The sequence below is a fragment of the Podarcis bocagei genome (assembly GCF_964188305.1).
Source record: "Podarcis bocagei genome assembly, chromosome: 2".
In the NCBI taxonomy this organism is placed as follows: Eukaryota; Metazoa; Chordata; class Lepidosauria; order Squamata; family Lacertidae; genus Podarcis; species Podarcis bocagei.
In genome coordinates, this window is record NC_138126.1 from 98,624,887 (window position 1) to 98,639,001 (window position 14,115).

The 14,115-nt window shown below is 45.8% G+C and overlaps 1 protein-coding gene across 1 annotated transcript; it reads left to right on the top strand.

Moving 5' to 3' along the window:
• The first annotated feature begins 129 nt into the window (after nucleotides 1-129).
• Nucleotides 130-13,327, top strand: SLC25A19 (solute carrier family 25 member 19). Its single transcript, XM_081185118.1, has 7 exons — nucleotides 130-315; nucleotides 1,344-1,524; nucleotides 3,849-4,004; nucleotides 6,147-6,317; nucleotides 7,696-7,879; nucleotides 8,365-8,495; nucleotides 9,356-13,327. The coding sequence occupies exons 2-7, from the start codon at nucleotides 1,393-1,395 to the stop codon at nucleotides 9,554-9,556; spliced, it is 975 nt and encodes a 324-aa protein (XP_081041244.1). The 5' UTR covers nucleotides 130-315; nucleotides 1,344-1,392; the 3' UTR covers nucleotides 9,557-13,327.
• The last annotated feature ends 788 nt before the right edge of the window (nucleotides 13,328-14,115 follow it).

The window sequence follows — 14,115 nt, forward strand, 5'->3', positions numbered from 1 at the left end:
ATATATATCTCTCCTTTCCTGAGCTTCCTCGCAGCTAAATTCCACCGCCCCGCCCCTTTCTTCTCTCTTTACAGTAAAAAGAAGCCGCTTCAGAGCATGCGGACTACATTTCCCAGAAGACCGAGCGGCTGCCACGTTCCTCGCGAGGGCAGCGTGAGGCCGGCTTTCCAACGCCGCCGGGCATTTGGGCGGAGCGAGCTTGTGCCGCCGCCCGGCCTTGTCACTTGGGCGGTAGTCGCCCTCCTTTGCCGCCGGGAGAAGCGCGTTGAGGAGGAGCTGCAGGCGCGAGCCTACGGGAGGGAGCCGCGACCCAAGGCAGGTGGCCGGGGGGGGGTGTCCTACTGTGGGGCAGGGGAGGTGGGCGGCGCTAAAAGAATTAAGACGCCGCCAATTGGTTCCCGCCACTCAATCTCCTCCCTTCAGGCCATGTCCTCCGGATGGCCCTTCAGCGGCGCTGCCTAGGTACTCTGCACATGCTCAGGCGGCGCTTCCTCCTGCACGATGTGATCTCTGCGCCGCCTTCCCATAGTCAAAGCCACGCCCGAGGCGGCTTACAACACGGAAAAGCACACAATTGTAGCAGAAGTAGTAGCGCACGATAAATGAAACGTCAAAAAGTACAAAGCCAAATTAAAACAACAGCGCCGCCCCTCGAATTTTGAGGGGTTTTTTTGTGTGGTGGTGGCAGTAGGGTCGCTTCAGGAATTGCAGATTTTCGGATAGGCTCTCTTAAGGGAACCAGTGTGGTACAGTGGTTAAGAGTGTCGGATTTTTCGACTAAAAAATTAAAACACCGATACTGTTACTATACCAGTTGTAGCATGCCCAAAGCTTTGTGCATGGGATAGGCACCTGAGAAAAGCTAACTACAACTTTGAAACAGTCTGATTTGACTAGTATTGGAGCCATTGACTCTGTAACTAACCCATTTTATAAAGCAGTGTATGATTAGAAATGGAATATTTCTGTCCCCACTTCACAGTTTTTGAGGGATGTATATGAAAATACCTAAGGCCAGTTAGAGGAGACAATTCTGGAATAGGTTCTCTCAGTGTAAGGCAGCTTTGCATCTTCAAGAAAAGTTTCCTATAAATGCACTGCCCTGCTGTCTGTTTGCTAGACTGTTCTGGATTGATCGTTTGTTTTTGCAGTGTAAATAATTATCTTCACATTCATTTTACAGTGTTGGAAAAATAAAATCCTATATTGGAACCAGAGTTTTCAATAGAAAAACATTAAGAAAGATGCATTGGGGTTATGACGGTCAATATTTTATTGTAGTAGCATTTTTGTATTTTCTCATCTGAAAAGCAGTAAACAAATATATATATTTAAATCACCAGTGTCCGCTAGCGTGAATGGATATTGAAGCTGCCTGTGGACCCTAGAGGGATGGTTGGCTATGACCCAGATTCCGAGTGTGCATCTCTTACAACCGTGGACATAGCAACAGCAGGATCTGCATCTGGGTTTGTCACTCGGGCAATGATCAGCCCCTTTGACGTCCTAAAGATTCGTTTTCAGGTATAGTTCACATAACAGTTACTGTATTGCTACAATGAACAAACAAAAAGTTAAGCCATCAACGATGCCCATTGTCTTCTCGATCAGTAACCTGTATAGTTAGTAAGCTACAGTCATACCTCGGGTTAAATGTGCTTCAGGTGAGTGTTTTCAGGTTATGCTCCGCATTACTTTTGGGTTTCGCCGCTTGTGCAGGCGCTCAAAACAACGTCATGTGCATGCACGGAAGCGGCGAATCACAACCCGCGCACAGGCAGACGTGGGTTGTGTTCGCTTCAGGATACAAACAGGGCTCCGGAACGGATCCCGTTCACATCCAGCGGTACCACTGTATTCCTTTATGAGTCAACTTTCATGCAATTTTGCTCACACACTGTGAGGGACCAAGTCTCTCAGCCGTTGTAGCCAAAGACCTAGCGAACGCATTTATCTGTGCTGGCTGAAACCAGCTCTGGTACAGTGGTACCCCGCAAGACGAATGCCTCGCAAGACGGAAAACCCGCAAGACGAAAGGGTTTTCTGTTTTGGAGGCGCTTCGCAAGACGAATTTCCCTATGGGCTTGCATCGCAAGACGAAAGCCCATAGGGAAATGCTGGCGGTCGGGAGCAAAGACTTTCGCCCACAGCCGGCCTTCAGAAGAGGACCTCTTCTGAAGGCCGGCGGGGGGCAAAAGTCTTTGCTCCCCCCCGCCTGCCTTCCCCCCCGCCTGCCCCGGGCGATCTTAAAATGCTGGCGGGCGGGAGCGAAGCGTTCGCTGCCGACCCCCAGCATTTTAAAATCTCCCCGGGACAGCATAGAAGTCGGGAGCATTTTAAAATCTCCCCGTGTCCCGGGGAGATTTTAAAATGCTGGGGGTCGGCAGCGAACGCTTCGCTGCCGACCCCCAGCATTTTAAAACGCTGTTCCGAAGCGGGGAGGGGGGGCGGGAACATCTGCCCCAGCCGCCCCACTTCGGAACGCTGTTCCGAAGCGGGTAGGGGGGGCGGGAACAGCTGCCCCAGCCGCCCCACTTCGGAACGCTGTTCCGAAGCGGGGAGGGGGGGCGGGAACAGCTGCCCCAGCCGCCCCACTTCGGAACGCTGTTCCGAAGCGGGTCTGGGGGCGGGAACAGCTGCCCCAGCCGCCCCGCTTCGGAACGCTGTTCCGAAGCGGGGAGGGGGGGCGGGAACAGCTGCCCCAGCAGCCCCACTTCGGAACGCTGTTCCGAAGCGGGTCTGGGGGCGGGAACACCTTCTGAAGGCGGGCAGGGGGCGAAAGTCTTTGTCCCCCCTGCCTGCCTTCCCAGGGGCTTTTAAATCGCCCCGGACAGCGGAGAAGTCCTCCGCTGTCCGGGGTGATTTTAAAATGCCGCCCGCCAGCATTTTAAGATCGCCTGGACAGCGGAGAAGTCCTCCGCTGTCCCGGGGTTTTTTAAAATGCTGGGGGTGGGAAGAAAAGCCCTTGTCCCCCCCCCAGCCTTCAGAAGAGGTCCGGGGACAGACTGTCCCCGGACCTGGTCTGAAGGCGGTTTCCCTAGGAACGCATTAATTGATTTTCAATGCATTCCTATGGGAAACCGTGCATCGCAAGACGAAAAACTCGCAAGACGAAGAGACTTGCGGAACGAATTAAATTCGTCTTGCGAGGCACCACTGTACAGCCCTTTCTAGGCTGACTCATAAGAAGTGTTCTTAAATTGGACAGCCAGTTAAGTAAACTCATTCTCCAAGTCTCAATCCTTTATGTAGCTAAAAGAGCGCCATCAGTGCACAAGACAGAGGTCATGAACAGACTTGAGAGGGACCCCAACATTTGCATGAATACAGACATCTTTAAAAACCCCTAAAGAGGGCATGACAAGAAAAGCAGACAGTGAGGACAGAGCACAATCATTGTGGCCACAGAACACCAGCTGGGACATTGAATAGCAGCATAGTGCAGCCTTTTGTTATAGGCCCCACTTGTTTAACAGGCTTGTGTTACATGCAATTAGCATGCAAACACCTCCGAAGATGAAGTTAATTATCATGCCATTTGATTTTCGTAAGCCCTCTCTGCTTTAGAGATGTTGTGTGAAAACTGGTAATATACTCTTGACGGTTAGAATTATGAGAGCAGTACATGGCCTGGAAAGAGTTGAGAGAAGCACCCTAATTATTTAAACCAGGGATATGGAACCTGTAGTCCTCTGACTCTCAGCATACCTGACCATTCGCTAAGCTGGCTGGGGTGATGTTCAACAACATGTGGAAGGCCACAGGTTTCATATCCCGAATTTAAACCATGAAGCAATTTACAGTGTATACATTAAAACTGAAAGCCAACTATGCCTGTCTTCTTTCAGCTTCAGATAGAGACATTTTCTGCCAGAAACCCCCAGGCTAAGTATCATGGCATCTGGCAGGCTGTATGCAAGATTTTCCAGGAAGAAAGGCTACCAGCTTTTTGGAAGGGCCATGTCCCTGCTCAGCTCCTCTCAGTTACCTATGGAGCTGTCCAGGTAAGAATTAGGAAATGTTTGGGATTAACTCTCTACCCTGAGTGTTTCATCTTTTCTAGTGACTTCCTCAGCAAATCTGTTTTGTTATAGCTGCCTTTCTTTATTTGCCCTCAAGTACTAGTTTCACTTTTCTAAGGGCCAGTAATAGTAGTAGTAGTAGTAACAACAACAACAACAACATTGTAATTTATAAACTGCCCATCTGGGCATAACAAAGACTTCACTTTTTTGTCATCTGGACTCTTCCTGTGCTTTCTGACTATGTGTAAAGTACTTATGATGTTATTGTGTGGAAGGAATAATAAGGATCAGTTAATCCAAAACCCTTACACTCTCAGGGAGGCATCCAGTATGAGAGCCAGTATGGTGTAGTGGTTAAGAGCGGTAGTCACGTAATCTGGGGAACCGGGTTCGCGTCTCCGCTCCTCCACATGCAGCTGCTGGGTGACCTTGGGCCAGTCACACTTCTTTGAAGTCTCTCAGCCCCACTCACCTCACAGAGTGTTTGTTGTGGGGGAGGAAGGGAAAGGAGAATGTTAGCCGCTTTGAGACTCCTTAAAGGGGAGTGAAAGGCGGGATATCAAATCCAAACTCTTCTTCTTCTTCTTCTTCATCCATTCCAACTCCTTGCAGTTCCCTCCCCCCAAAGCCTCTCTTGCAGTTTGCGAAACCCTCTGTCTGATTTTTTTCATTGCAACTGCTAGTCTAATAAGTCCTCACTCCCTTCTTCTGTGTGGAGAGGTACAGAAGCCCCAGGCCTTTTATGAAGGTTTCCTGACAACCAGGAGAGGCTTTTCAGGAGGTAACAGTGAGAAGGAGGGATGGTGAAATATATATTGCATGAACTTTGCATTGGAAATGACCCTTTCCATCCAATGACTGCAAGTTGGTTTGTCATCCTGAACGTACTGTTGCTACGATCTTTCCATCCTTCTCTCTGATGACTGTAGTATAAATAGAGGACAAATAGATGGGTTTTAGTAACGTTTTGTTAGCATGCAGATCGACTTGCTGTAGGACACTAGTGTTCCTCAGTACTATACGATAGTAAAGGTGCGCAAACAGTGGTGCAGCTAGATGATTTAGCATCTGGACTGAATGGTCTTATAGTTCCTTCCCACCTTTAGGTGATAATGTATATTACGCTGAGCTTCTTTCATCCCTCCCCACTATCTCCCCAGAAAAACATGTGTGGTGCAACCTGAGCCTTTGCATATTTGCTCAGAATTAAATCCTTTTGTGTTCAATAATCTTATTCCAAAGTAAGTGTGTGGATAAGCTTACACCCAATCTTTCACCCTGAGCTTTCACAGACATAAAGATAAGGGGGATGACAGTTTAGAGAGAAACAAAAAATGGGCAAAGCCAGAAAGGTGAAAGTTTGTCTCCCTACTCACCACCTACGATTCCATGCTTTACATAACTGCTGTATCTCCGCTATGTTAGAGAGAAAGAGAGAGAGGAACCCAACTGTTTCCCAAATAAAAAATAGACAATGCTGCCAAATAAAATAAAAAAAGACTGAACATGTTCAGAGTTTCATGTTGTAAGCTCAATTATTCATAATGGCACCATCATAACTACAGAATTAGAACATGCTTTGCTTGTTTGGTCCTGATACTGAAAACCCCTGCAGTATGCAGAGTGCAGTCTGGACCACCTTCCAACTCTGCCTCAACCCTGCTGAGGTCAGTTGTACAACTTCACTGAAAATTGCCAGACTAGAATTAATAGAGAATTCAGGGAAACCGTAGGTGGTGGTCTTGGGAATTGAGAAAAGACAGACAACACAATTGCAGGGATACCATCCAGGAAACCTAACGTCCAGCCATAGCAGTTGAGCTGAAACCTGATGGCAATGATACACAAGACATGATGGTCCAGTACTAGTAACCTCCCATTCAGCTGCTCACGCTGCTACTGCCACCTCCTCACAAGGGGTGCAGCTGAAGTGGTATGAGACAGAAAACCTCTTCTTACTTACTTGTATTAAAAATAGATAATTTCTTTTACAAATGTTACTGTGATGTGTGTGGCTGGGCTGCAGTGGAGATTTTAGGTGATAGATTCTCACTGTGGGTGGCAACCATATTTCTTACCTAAACTGATGATGTTCATCTCTTGTTTTTCTTTCTATGCAAGTTTGTAAGCTTTGAGTTTCTGACGAAGTTGGTGCACCAGGGCACATCTTATGATGCCAGAGGCTTCACTGTGCACTTTTTCTGCGGCGGGCTGTCTGCTTGTGCTGCCACCGTGGCGGTTCAGCCCCTGGACACACTGCGTACCCGCTTGGCTGCCCAAGGTGAGCCAAAGGTAAGAAATGGGTGAGAAGCTTTCCCCCTGCCAAATCTGTCTCCTCTGTCTGCTGTGTGCATCGTTTCCTAGTTGGTTCTGCTCCCACCAATTTAGGTGATGGTCATTTGGTGATCTTGGAAGCACATGGCGGTTTCTTTATTTAATTACAGGATTGAGAATGAGCAGCCACAGGCCATAGGCCCTTGGGCTCCCTTCCACTCCTTTCCCCATGCACAAGAGGAGATGGGAAGCTTCTGCATTTGCTATTTTGTTTGAATGTAGCAAACTATGGTTTGCACAAACCATTAGGAAGAATATAGTGGTACCTTGGTTTACAACCATAATCTGTTCCGGAGGTCCGTTTGTGAACCAAAACAGGTTGTAACCCAAGGCGCACTTTCGCCAATGGGGCCTCCCAAAAAAAAATTCGTTCGTAATAAAAAAATCATAAGTTGTGATCCAAAAAAAGGTTGCAAACCGGGACATGCACTTCTGGGTTTGACGTGTTTGTAATCCAAAACGTATGCAAACCAAGACGCATGCAAACCAAGGTACCACTGTATAGCCAATTTACCAAGTGGTAAAGATTTTCTACCACACAGTTCCTTAGTCATAGATATTAATGAAAACATTGTGTGAATTATTATTTTTCTGCCCCACATGCTTGTATATAGAAAAGGTTGGGGGCTTTATCAAATGGTAAGATTTCCCCACATCTACCAATTGTGGAGTTAGTAATGGATGCTTCCCCTCCCCCAACACAAATCTAAATTTTGGGCCCAGGGTCTTCCCTTCTGTCTCCAGAAAAATGATGGTTTTGAATTCAGAACAATCGGTAATTTGCAGAAATATGCTCAGTTAGCATGACACGCCTTCACGCAGCGCATAGTTAATAGAACTTGCTCCCACAGGAGGCTGTGTTGGCCACAAATTAGGTTGGCTTTGAAAGAATACCAGTTGCCAGAAACTGGAGAGGAGGAGATTGTCCTTTGCGCTTGGACTCTCCCTGTGGGCTTCCCAAAGGTATGTGGTTGACGATGGTGAAAACAGGATTTTTTATCTAGATGGGCCATAGGCCTGATTGGGTAGGCTCGTCTTACGATAAATAATTCTGTCTTACCCTTTATAGAGTTTAGGTCTTAGAGGAGCAAGGTTTAGTATGCCGCTTGCAAGATCATGGCAAGTGGGTAAGGTAGGAAAATTTGACTGGAAATTTTAAGGTGGAATTTGATTGGTATGAAAAGTATGTGCAGAAGCTCCACTCCATAAACTCTGGAGCTTTTTGTGAGCATTACTGAAGCCTGACTTACACACTGATGCATGTAGAGCAATAAATATCATAGGCCTCTGTTAATGGGGCACACAAGGAAGCATACTCACCCATCAATTGTTTTAGATTTACAGGAACTTCCGCCATGCTGTAGCATGTGTGTACCAGCAAGAAGGGCTGTTGAGTTTTTATAAGGGGCTCAGCCCTACTCTCATTGCCATTGTCCCCTATGCTGGCTTCCAGTTTTCCTTCTATAGTCTCCTGAAGAAACTGTATGACTGGATCGTTCCAAGTGAAGAAATGAAAACAGGTTAGTCCTGGGGGTTGGAAAAGTGTTGGGGGGAATTGTCTGTGCTCCTGTGTAACACCCCCACCCACCCTAGTTTTTTATTTTAAATAACTTTTTATTAGGCTTTATAAACAAGGATCATATAAATAATACATGATACAAATAAATAGACCAAGTCTTCTACTGTCATTTGCATATCAGAAAAATAGCACGCTAAATTTGCAGTAATATCTACAACATCTGGTTCCTTGTTAGTGGTCAGTGCTTTTGGTTCATGAATCCCACCCACTTCAGTTGATGCAGTCTGTCACTAAGTTGTACATAGTTGTGCTTGGAAAGTTGCTCCAAGGGCTCCAGCTGTTAGTTTTTCTTGTAAATCACTGCTTAGTAAAAGTGCTGTATGGATAACTAATCATAATAACACTGGAAGCCTTTAACTAATTCCTGTCTTAAGCTATCGAGCAGCTCTGAAACACATCCCTCAACTCCAGACTTCTCTTTTTCAGGTAATATTAAAAACTTTGTCTGCGGCAGCTGTGCTGGCGTCCTCAGCAAAACCCTCACTTATCCCTTTGACCTGTTCAAGAAAAGACTGCAGGTAGCTGGCTTTGAGCAAGCCCGGGCAGCATTTGGGCAGGTGAGAGACGTTTCAGATTGCAGGGATCTTTCTGCCTCCCCTTTTTTGTGTGTACCTAACGTAGCCCACAATTTATGTAGACCAGGCGGATAAATTGAGAGTAAAATCTGAAACAACCTAGTCTTAAACTATAAAAGGATAACTTTATAACAGCATTGTGTGACGTAAGGGCAGTGTGGCACTAAAATTAAGAATCCCACTGCTTATTTGGAGCTGTGTGATGGAGGAACAAAATGGGTTCATTGGAGATGCTACTGGAAAACTGGTCTTTTCCTCATTGACCAGAGAACTATGTGACCAATTACACAATCAGTATATTTGTTACTTTTAAAATACTAATGTGCACACATTGAATTGATCCTGGAAACAAACTGACAACCAGTGCAGCTGTTTTAAAACAGGGGTTGTATGTGATCTAAAGGGAATTTGATCTAAGTGCTGTATTTTGGACCAATTGTAGTTCCTGGGCCGTTTTCAAGGGCAGTCTTGAATCTTTTCAGGATTCAGCCTCAATTTTTTTGGCCCACATCCAGCCCATCTTCCTTCAAGCACAGGCTTAGCAGCTCATCAAGCCTCTCTTGATTCAGATGGAGCAGAGAGATGGAGCTGCGTGTCATTTTCATATCATGGATAACTTTACTCCAGATCTCTTTGCAACAGCTTCCAGAAATTTCACATATATATATTCCGTTCACAATCAGGTCCTGGTTTGACATCCTAATCCATTAGCTGATGGTTTCTGCAAACCACTGTTTCCAATCATAGTACAAAACGGGAAGTTCAGTTCTGCTACAAACTGCACCAGGTTTCTTAACGGGCTGGATTTGTGCCATCCCTCACTCCATTCTCTTTCCCCCCAGGTGCGGACGTACAGTGGCTTAGTGGACTGTGCCCAACAAATTGCACGGGATGAAGGAGCCAGAGGATTCTTCAAGGGCCTCTCGCCAAGCTTGCTGAAGGCTGCGTTTGCAACGGGCTTCACCTTTTTCTGGTATGAGATCTTCTGCAGTTTCCTGCGCACCGTGAAGTACCCCAATGGCCCCAAAAAGCAGGAAGGCTGATATAAGAGCTCCTGTCTGCGGAGACTGAAACATTAATCTGTTGGTCACACTGTCATATGTGGGGAGCGGGGTGTGGATTGTGGGGGGTGTTTGCAGAATGGCAACGTTTGTCTCTTTGCCAAAGCCCAGAAAGCACCTTACTACTATGTTTGGCCCAAATGAAAGGAGATTGCCTTCTGCAGCTTCTACCAAGGACATTGTGGGCCTCTCTTTTCTCTCTGGAGCACTTCCTGTCATGCCTCCCATGAGCACTTCTTGTCTTGCCTTCTGTGGAACAGGCATTAACACTGGGAGGAAGTTTACAGATATTGCTATTGAGGCCCTCCCATCTTAGCTAAGTTCAATGGGGAATGTTCTTTACCCACCGGCAAATCTCTCTCTGCTTTCCCCCCATCTTCTCATTAGTGGGGCTGCTCTAACTGCTTTGAATCAAACCCTCACTTGACCTGCTCACATCCCCCTTAACTCTCCGGGGACACAGTTGCCAGCCCAGCTTCTCCAGCATTGACATTTTGTGGTGTTTACCTTAAACCGGAGCTATAGTAAGCCTTGCTTACAGGCATTTGCTTGATGGCGCAGCTGCCTGTTAGACAACGGGCTGCACTGGTGGTTCAGAATAGGCAGCAGAACTGCCGGGGGGCGGGGTGCTGCTCCATTAGGACCAATGAGACTCTGCCCCCACAAACTTCAGCTTAATCTCAGTGGCAGTGCCTGTCAGCTTCCTCCTCTTTGTAGGGAGGATAATAGGGAATTAACTAGAACTAGCTGTCTCTTCCTCTCATTGGTTCTGGCTCCACCTGCTGGTCTGTCAGTCTCAATGGGCACCAGCCAGCACTGGAAGCTGCTGCAGCTTATCATCAGTCCTTGTTTGTCCTTGCCTCTTGTGGGTGGTCTTAGAGGGCATTATGGTGTTTTATCAACGACGGAGCAAATTCTATAATAAATAAAAAAGCAGTGGGGTCCAAACAAAGGGAGGCCTGCAGAAGAGTGGATAACCACCTGCTCCCTTCCTGCCTTCTGTGCCAGTTCTATTGATGCTTGTGTGTCCCATATAAGCACTTTTTTTATCACCTGCCCAAAATTGCTAATGTGGCCAGTATAGTTTTGCAATAGGCCCACAAAAAAGGTGCCAACATTTTCCTTTTTATATAGTCTTGACTTCTGCACTCCTACCTTAAAGCATACGTACTGAACTGAAAACTGGGAGAAGTTTCTTTCTGAACATAGCCCAAGTCTTTTAGTTTTGAATACTAATGAAGAAAATGCCTTGTGATACTTATACTTAATCGATATTTTGATAACTGCTCCAAAATAAGTTTATCCCCTGGCAGATCATCTCAGGCACAGGTTTCCAGCACAAGTGAAATAGCTACTTATCTGCAATAAACTGACTCCAGTATAATATTTAGCATATAAAGAGCTAAACTAAACTACCATTTGTCCAACTGAATTTGCCCAGTCTTCTAAATGAAGTAACCTGCAAGGAAAACTAGTCTGCAAACATGTCTGTGCAATGCTATACATGCAGACTTGGAAGCAGGTCCCTCTAAGTTAAATTAGACTTAAATGTGTTTAGGATTGCAGCCTTCAAATATGTCCAGAGTATTGGGGTGCTGAAGACTGGATCTATGTTCTTAAAGGAAAGACTCCATTTGCTCACCCATCTGTAGTTTTATTGGTCTGCTGGCAGTTGTGCTGTGCTCTTCATTAAATATAGAGTAGCATTTTGGCATATAGAGTAGTTTTAAAGATCTGTTCCAATAAACTGGGTGCACTCATGCCCATTCTTTTTGCTTGCTGGAGAAGAAGACAGTTTTCCTAATTTCAGTGTGGTAATAAGCTTTAAAAAAATAGGCACCTTTCTGTAACAAGACACTGTATCAGATGGCTAACCTGTACGTCACAACTCTCATCACCCCTAATTATCAGCTCTGCTGACTGGTAATGAGGAACATGCACTACAGCATGTCTCAGCAGTTTGGGGAACAGAGAGAGAAATGTCTTTGCAGCCTTACAAATCAAGGAGCTGTCTGGGCTGGGATCCAATGAAAACCACCCAGCTCTTGCATCAGACAGAGTTCCCACCCTAGGCTCTCCTCCCACAGTGTGGGCGCCACTGTGTGGGCCACACCCGTTCAGCCACACCACTGACTTGGACAGGACAGTGGGTGGAGATGTACTCATGTTTCCATCTGTTGCTACACAAGACAGATGTGAGACCTCTCATATTAAGCAGATTCTTATACAATCTTCAGAGCTAAGGGGTCTTATTTCAGAGGCCATGGGATCATTTGTGCTGGATCAGTAAAGCCGTAGCCATATCACCCAGGAGCAGAAAAATCAGAAATGTTCATTCTGGTCACTTTCTGCTTTTTTGCCTGTTAAGAAAGGATTCTTCCTCATACATGTTTTGGAACAGTCCATGCTCTGTTTACTGTGTATTGCTGGAAGAGAATTTGACTGTACAAACCCTTGAGTTACATACACCAAGAATGAAGCTTGTCTGTACTTCCTGAAATGTTTACACTGGGAAGGGGAACAGCTGCCCGCGCACCCTCCTTTCAAAGAACTGTTTAGCAAGTTGATTCAGGATCCTTTATAACATTCACTTTGGGCAGAATGGCATGTTTGTGGGTCCTGAACATACGTTGCTAATGTGTGAAGGTGCATTTGCAGAGAAGCATCAGAGGCAGAAGGTAGGAGATGGCTAACTGGAAATCAGGCAGGCAGGAAGAGATATGGCCTCATGAGAATGAATTGGTCGTGGGAAGCTGATGCCACCACCAGCACTTACTCACTGGTTGTCACATGCAATTGCCCCCGCAACCCTGTATGTTGGCTTATCAACATGAATTCAGCAATGTATAGTTTCACCGCCAGTGTGGCATTGGATGTAAGTGAAGAAGCCAGCCAAAATTGCAGTTGTTTTTGCCTTTAGAAGGTGGTATTTCTTGTAATGTTAAGGTGACGTTGCGCGTTCAGGTGCACAGGCTCCTGAATATGGCAATAGTATGCACACACCCTCTTTCTGTGCTCAGATTGTGCCTGTCACTCTGCATTAGAGGTTTTCACAACTGACCACAGAGCGCTTTTTCTGTAATATCCAAAGTTACTCTCATTTATAGTTCTGATGTGGCAAAAGCAGCCCAGTGTGTATCTCTAGGGTTTATGAATAAGATGGTTCTACCTTGAAGTAATCCTGCTGCTCATTTTCCAAACCTCTTTTGACTATATAGGCTAATTTTAATCTTGTGCCTTATCCCACCACCATGTCAATATGCACTTTACAAAGCTAAGCCTTGAAGTCCAGTGGTTCACTGAACGTCATAGGTAGCATTAGGAGCTCAGCACTCCCCCCCCCCTCAAATTGGGGGGGAGGGTAGTTGAAAGTAGTGACATGAGCACCTGTACTGTTGAGAACTCTACTGAAGTATCTGATGCATTCAAGGCCCTATACTGATTTCTAGTAGAGGATATGATATTGAGCTGCAAGTCTAGGATTGTACATCTCAAGATGCTTGCAGAAAGCACTTTGTGTATACAGATGCACAAAAAACAAATGTTTCAGGATCAATTATTGAGGATTTTTAGAGTTTTTTTCCAACTCATGTTGTTGCATCAAGGCTTAATTTATTACAGCATTTGTATTCTTCATATATAAGCATATATATTTTTCAATATATATAAGGATTTGCATATGCCTCAGATTTTCACCCTGTGCGAAAGATGTGCTGCTCTTGGAAGAAAGATAATAAATATATTTGACATAAATCTGTCCTTCTACTTTTTGTGTGTGACACCTATCAATCATGTATTGTCTTAAAAAAATCTGGCGGAGAAGCGCCTTGCAAGCATTTTTTCCCCTTCTTCTGCACACAAACAGTGACCTGGGAAGGACTGGGCCACAGGTGTTCTGAAGGTGAAACCAGACGTATACACATAAGGGTCTCTTGCAAGCAGCATAACCAATATGTGTTGTGCTTTGGGAATCTCTTGCTAAATACAGGGGGTGGGATTCAACTAACTAGCCCCACTATTGGAAGCCTGTGCAAGGACTTGCACTAGTGCTGCAGGGCTCCTCCACCCCTGCTCACACCCCTGAAATTGGCTCTGGCCTGTGGCTGAGACCCAAGAATAGCATGAGGGGTGAAGAGGACAGGGTGGGGTGGGGTGGTTCATTCTGACTGGCAAAGCACTGTACCAAATTCCTCCTAAAGTGTGTATGATATGAAGTATTTTGGCAGTTCAGAATTAGGATGTAGATTGGACATTGACCAGAAAAACAGCCTGGCCTGCTTCTGGTCTTTTAATAGCAGCTTGATGCAGAAATCAGCAGATGAAACTCTTCACAGCATTGAGACAAATGTTCTCACTGACTAAGCTCTGTGCATCAGGCTGCTGTTAAAAGCACACACAGAAGCAGGGAATGGTTGGAAAGTTGGCACCTCCAGACGGAGATGAAAACAATAGCACTAGCTGGCTGTTAATTAGCTGGATTCCAGCGGAAATGGAACATAGCCTGTATATCATGTGCCAATATTTGATTCACTTCAAAGTTC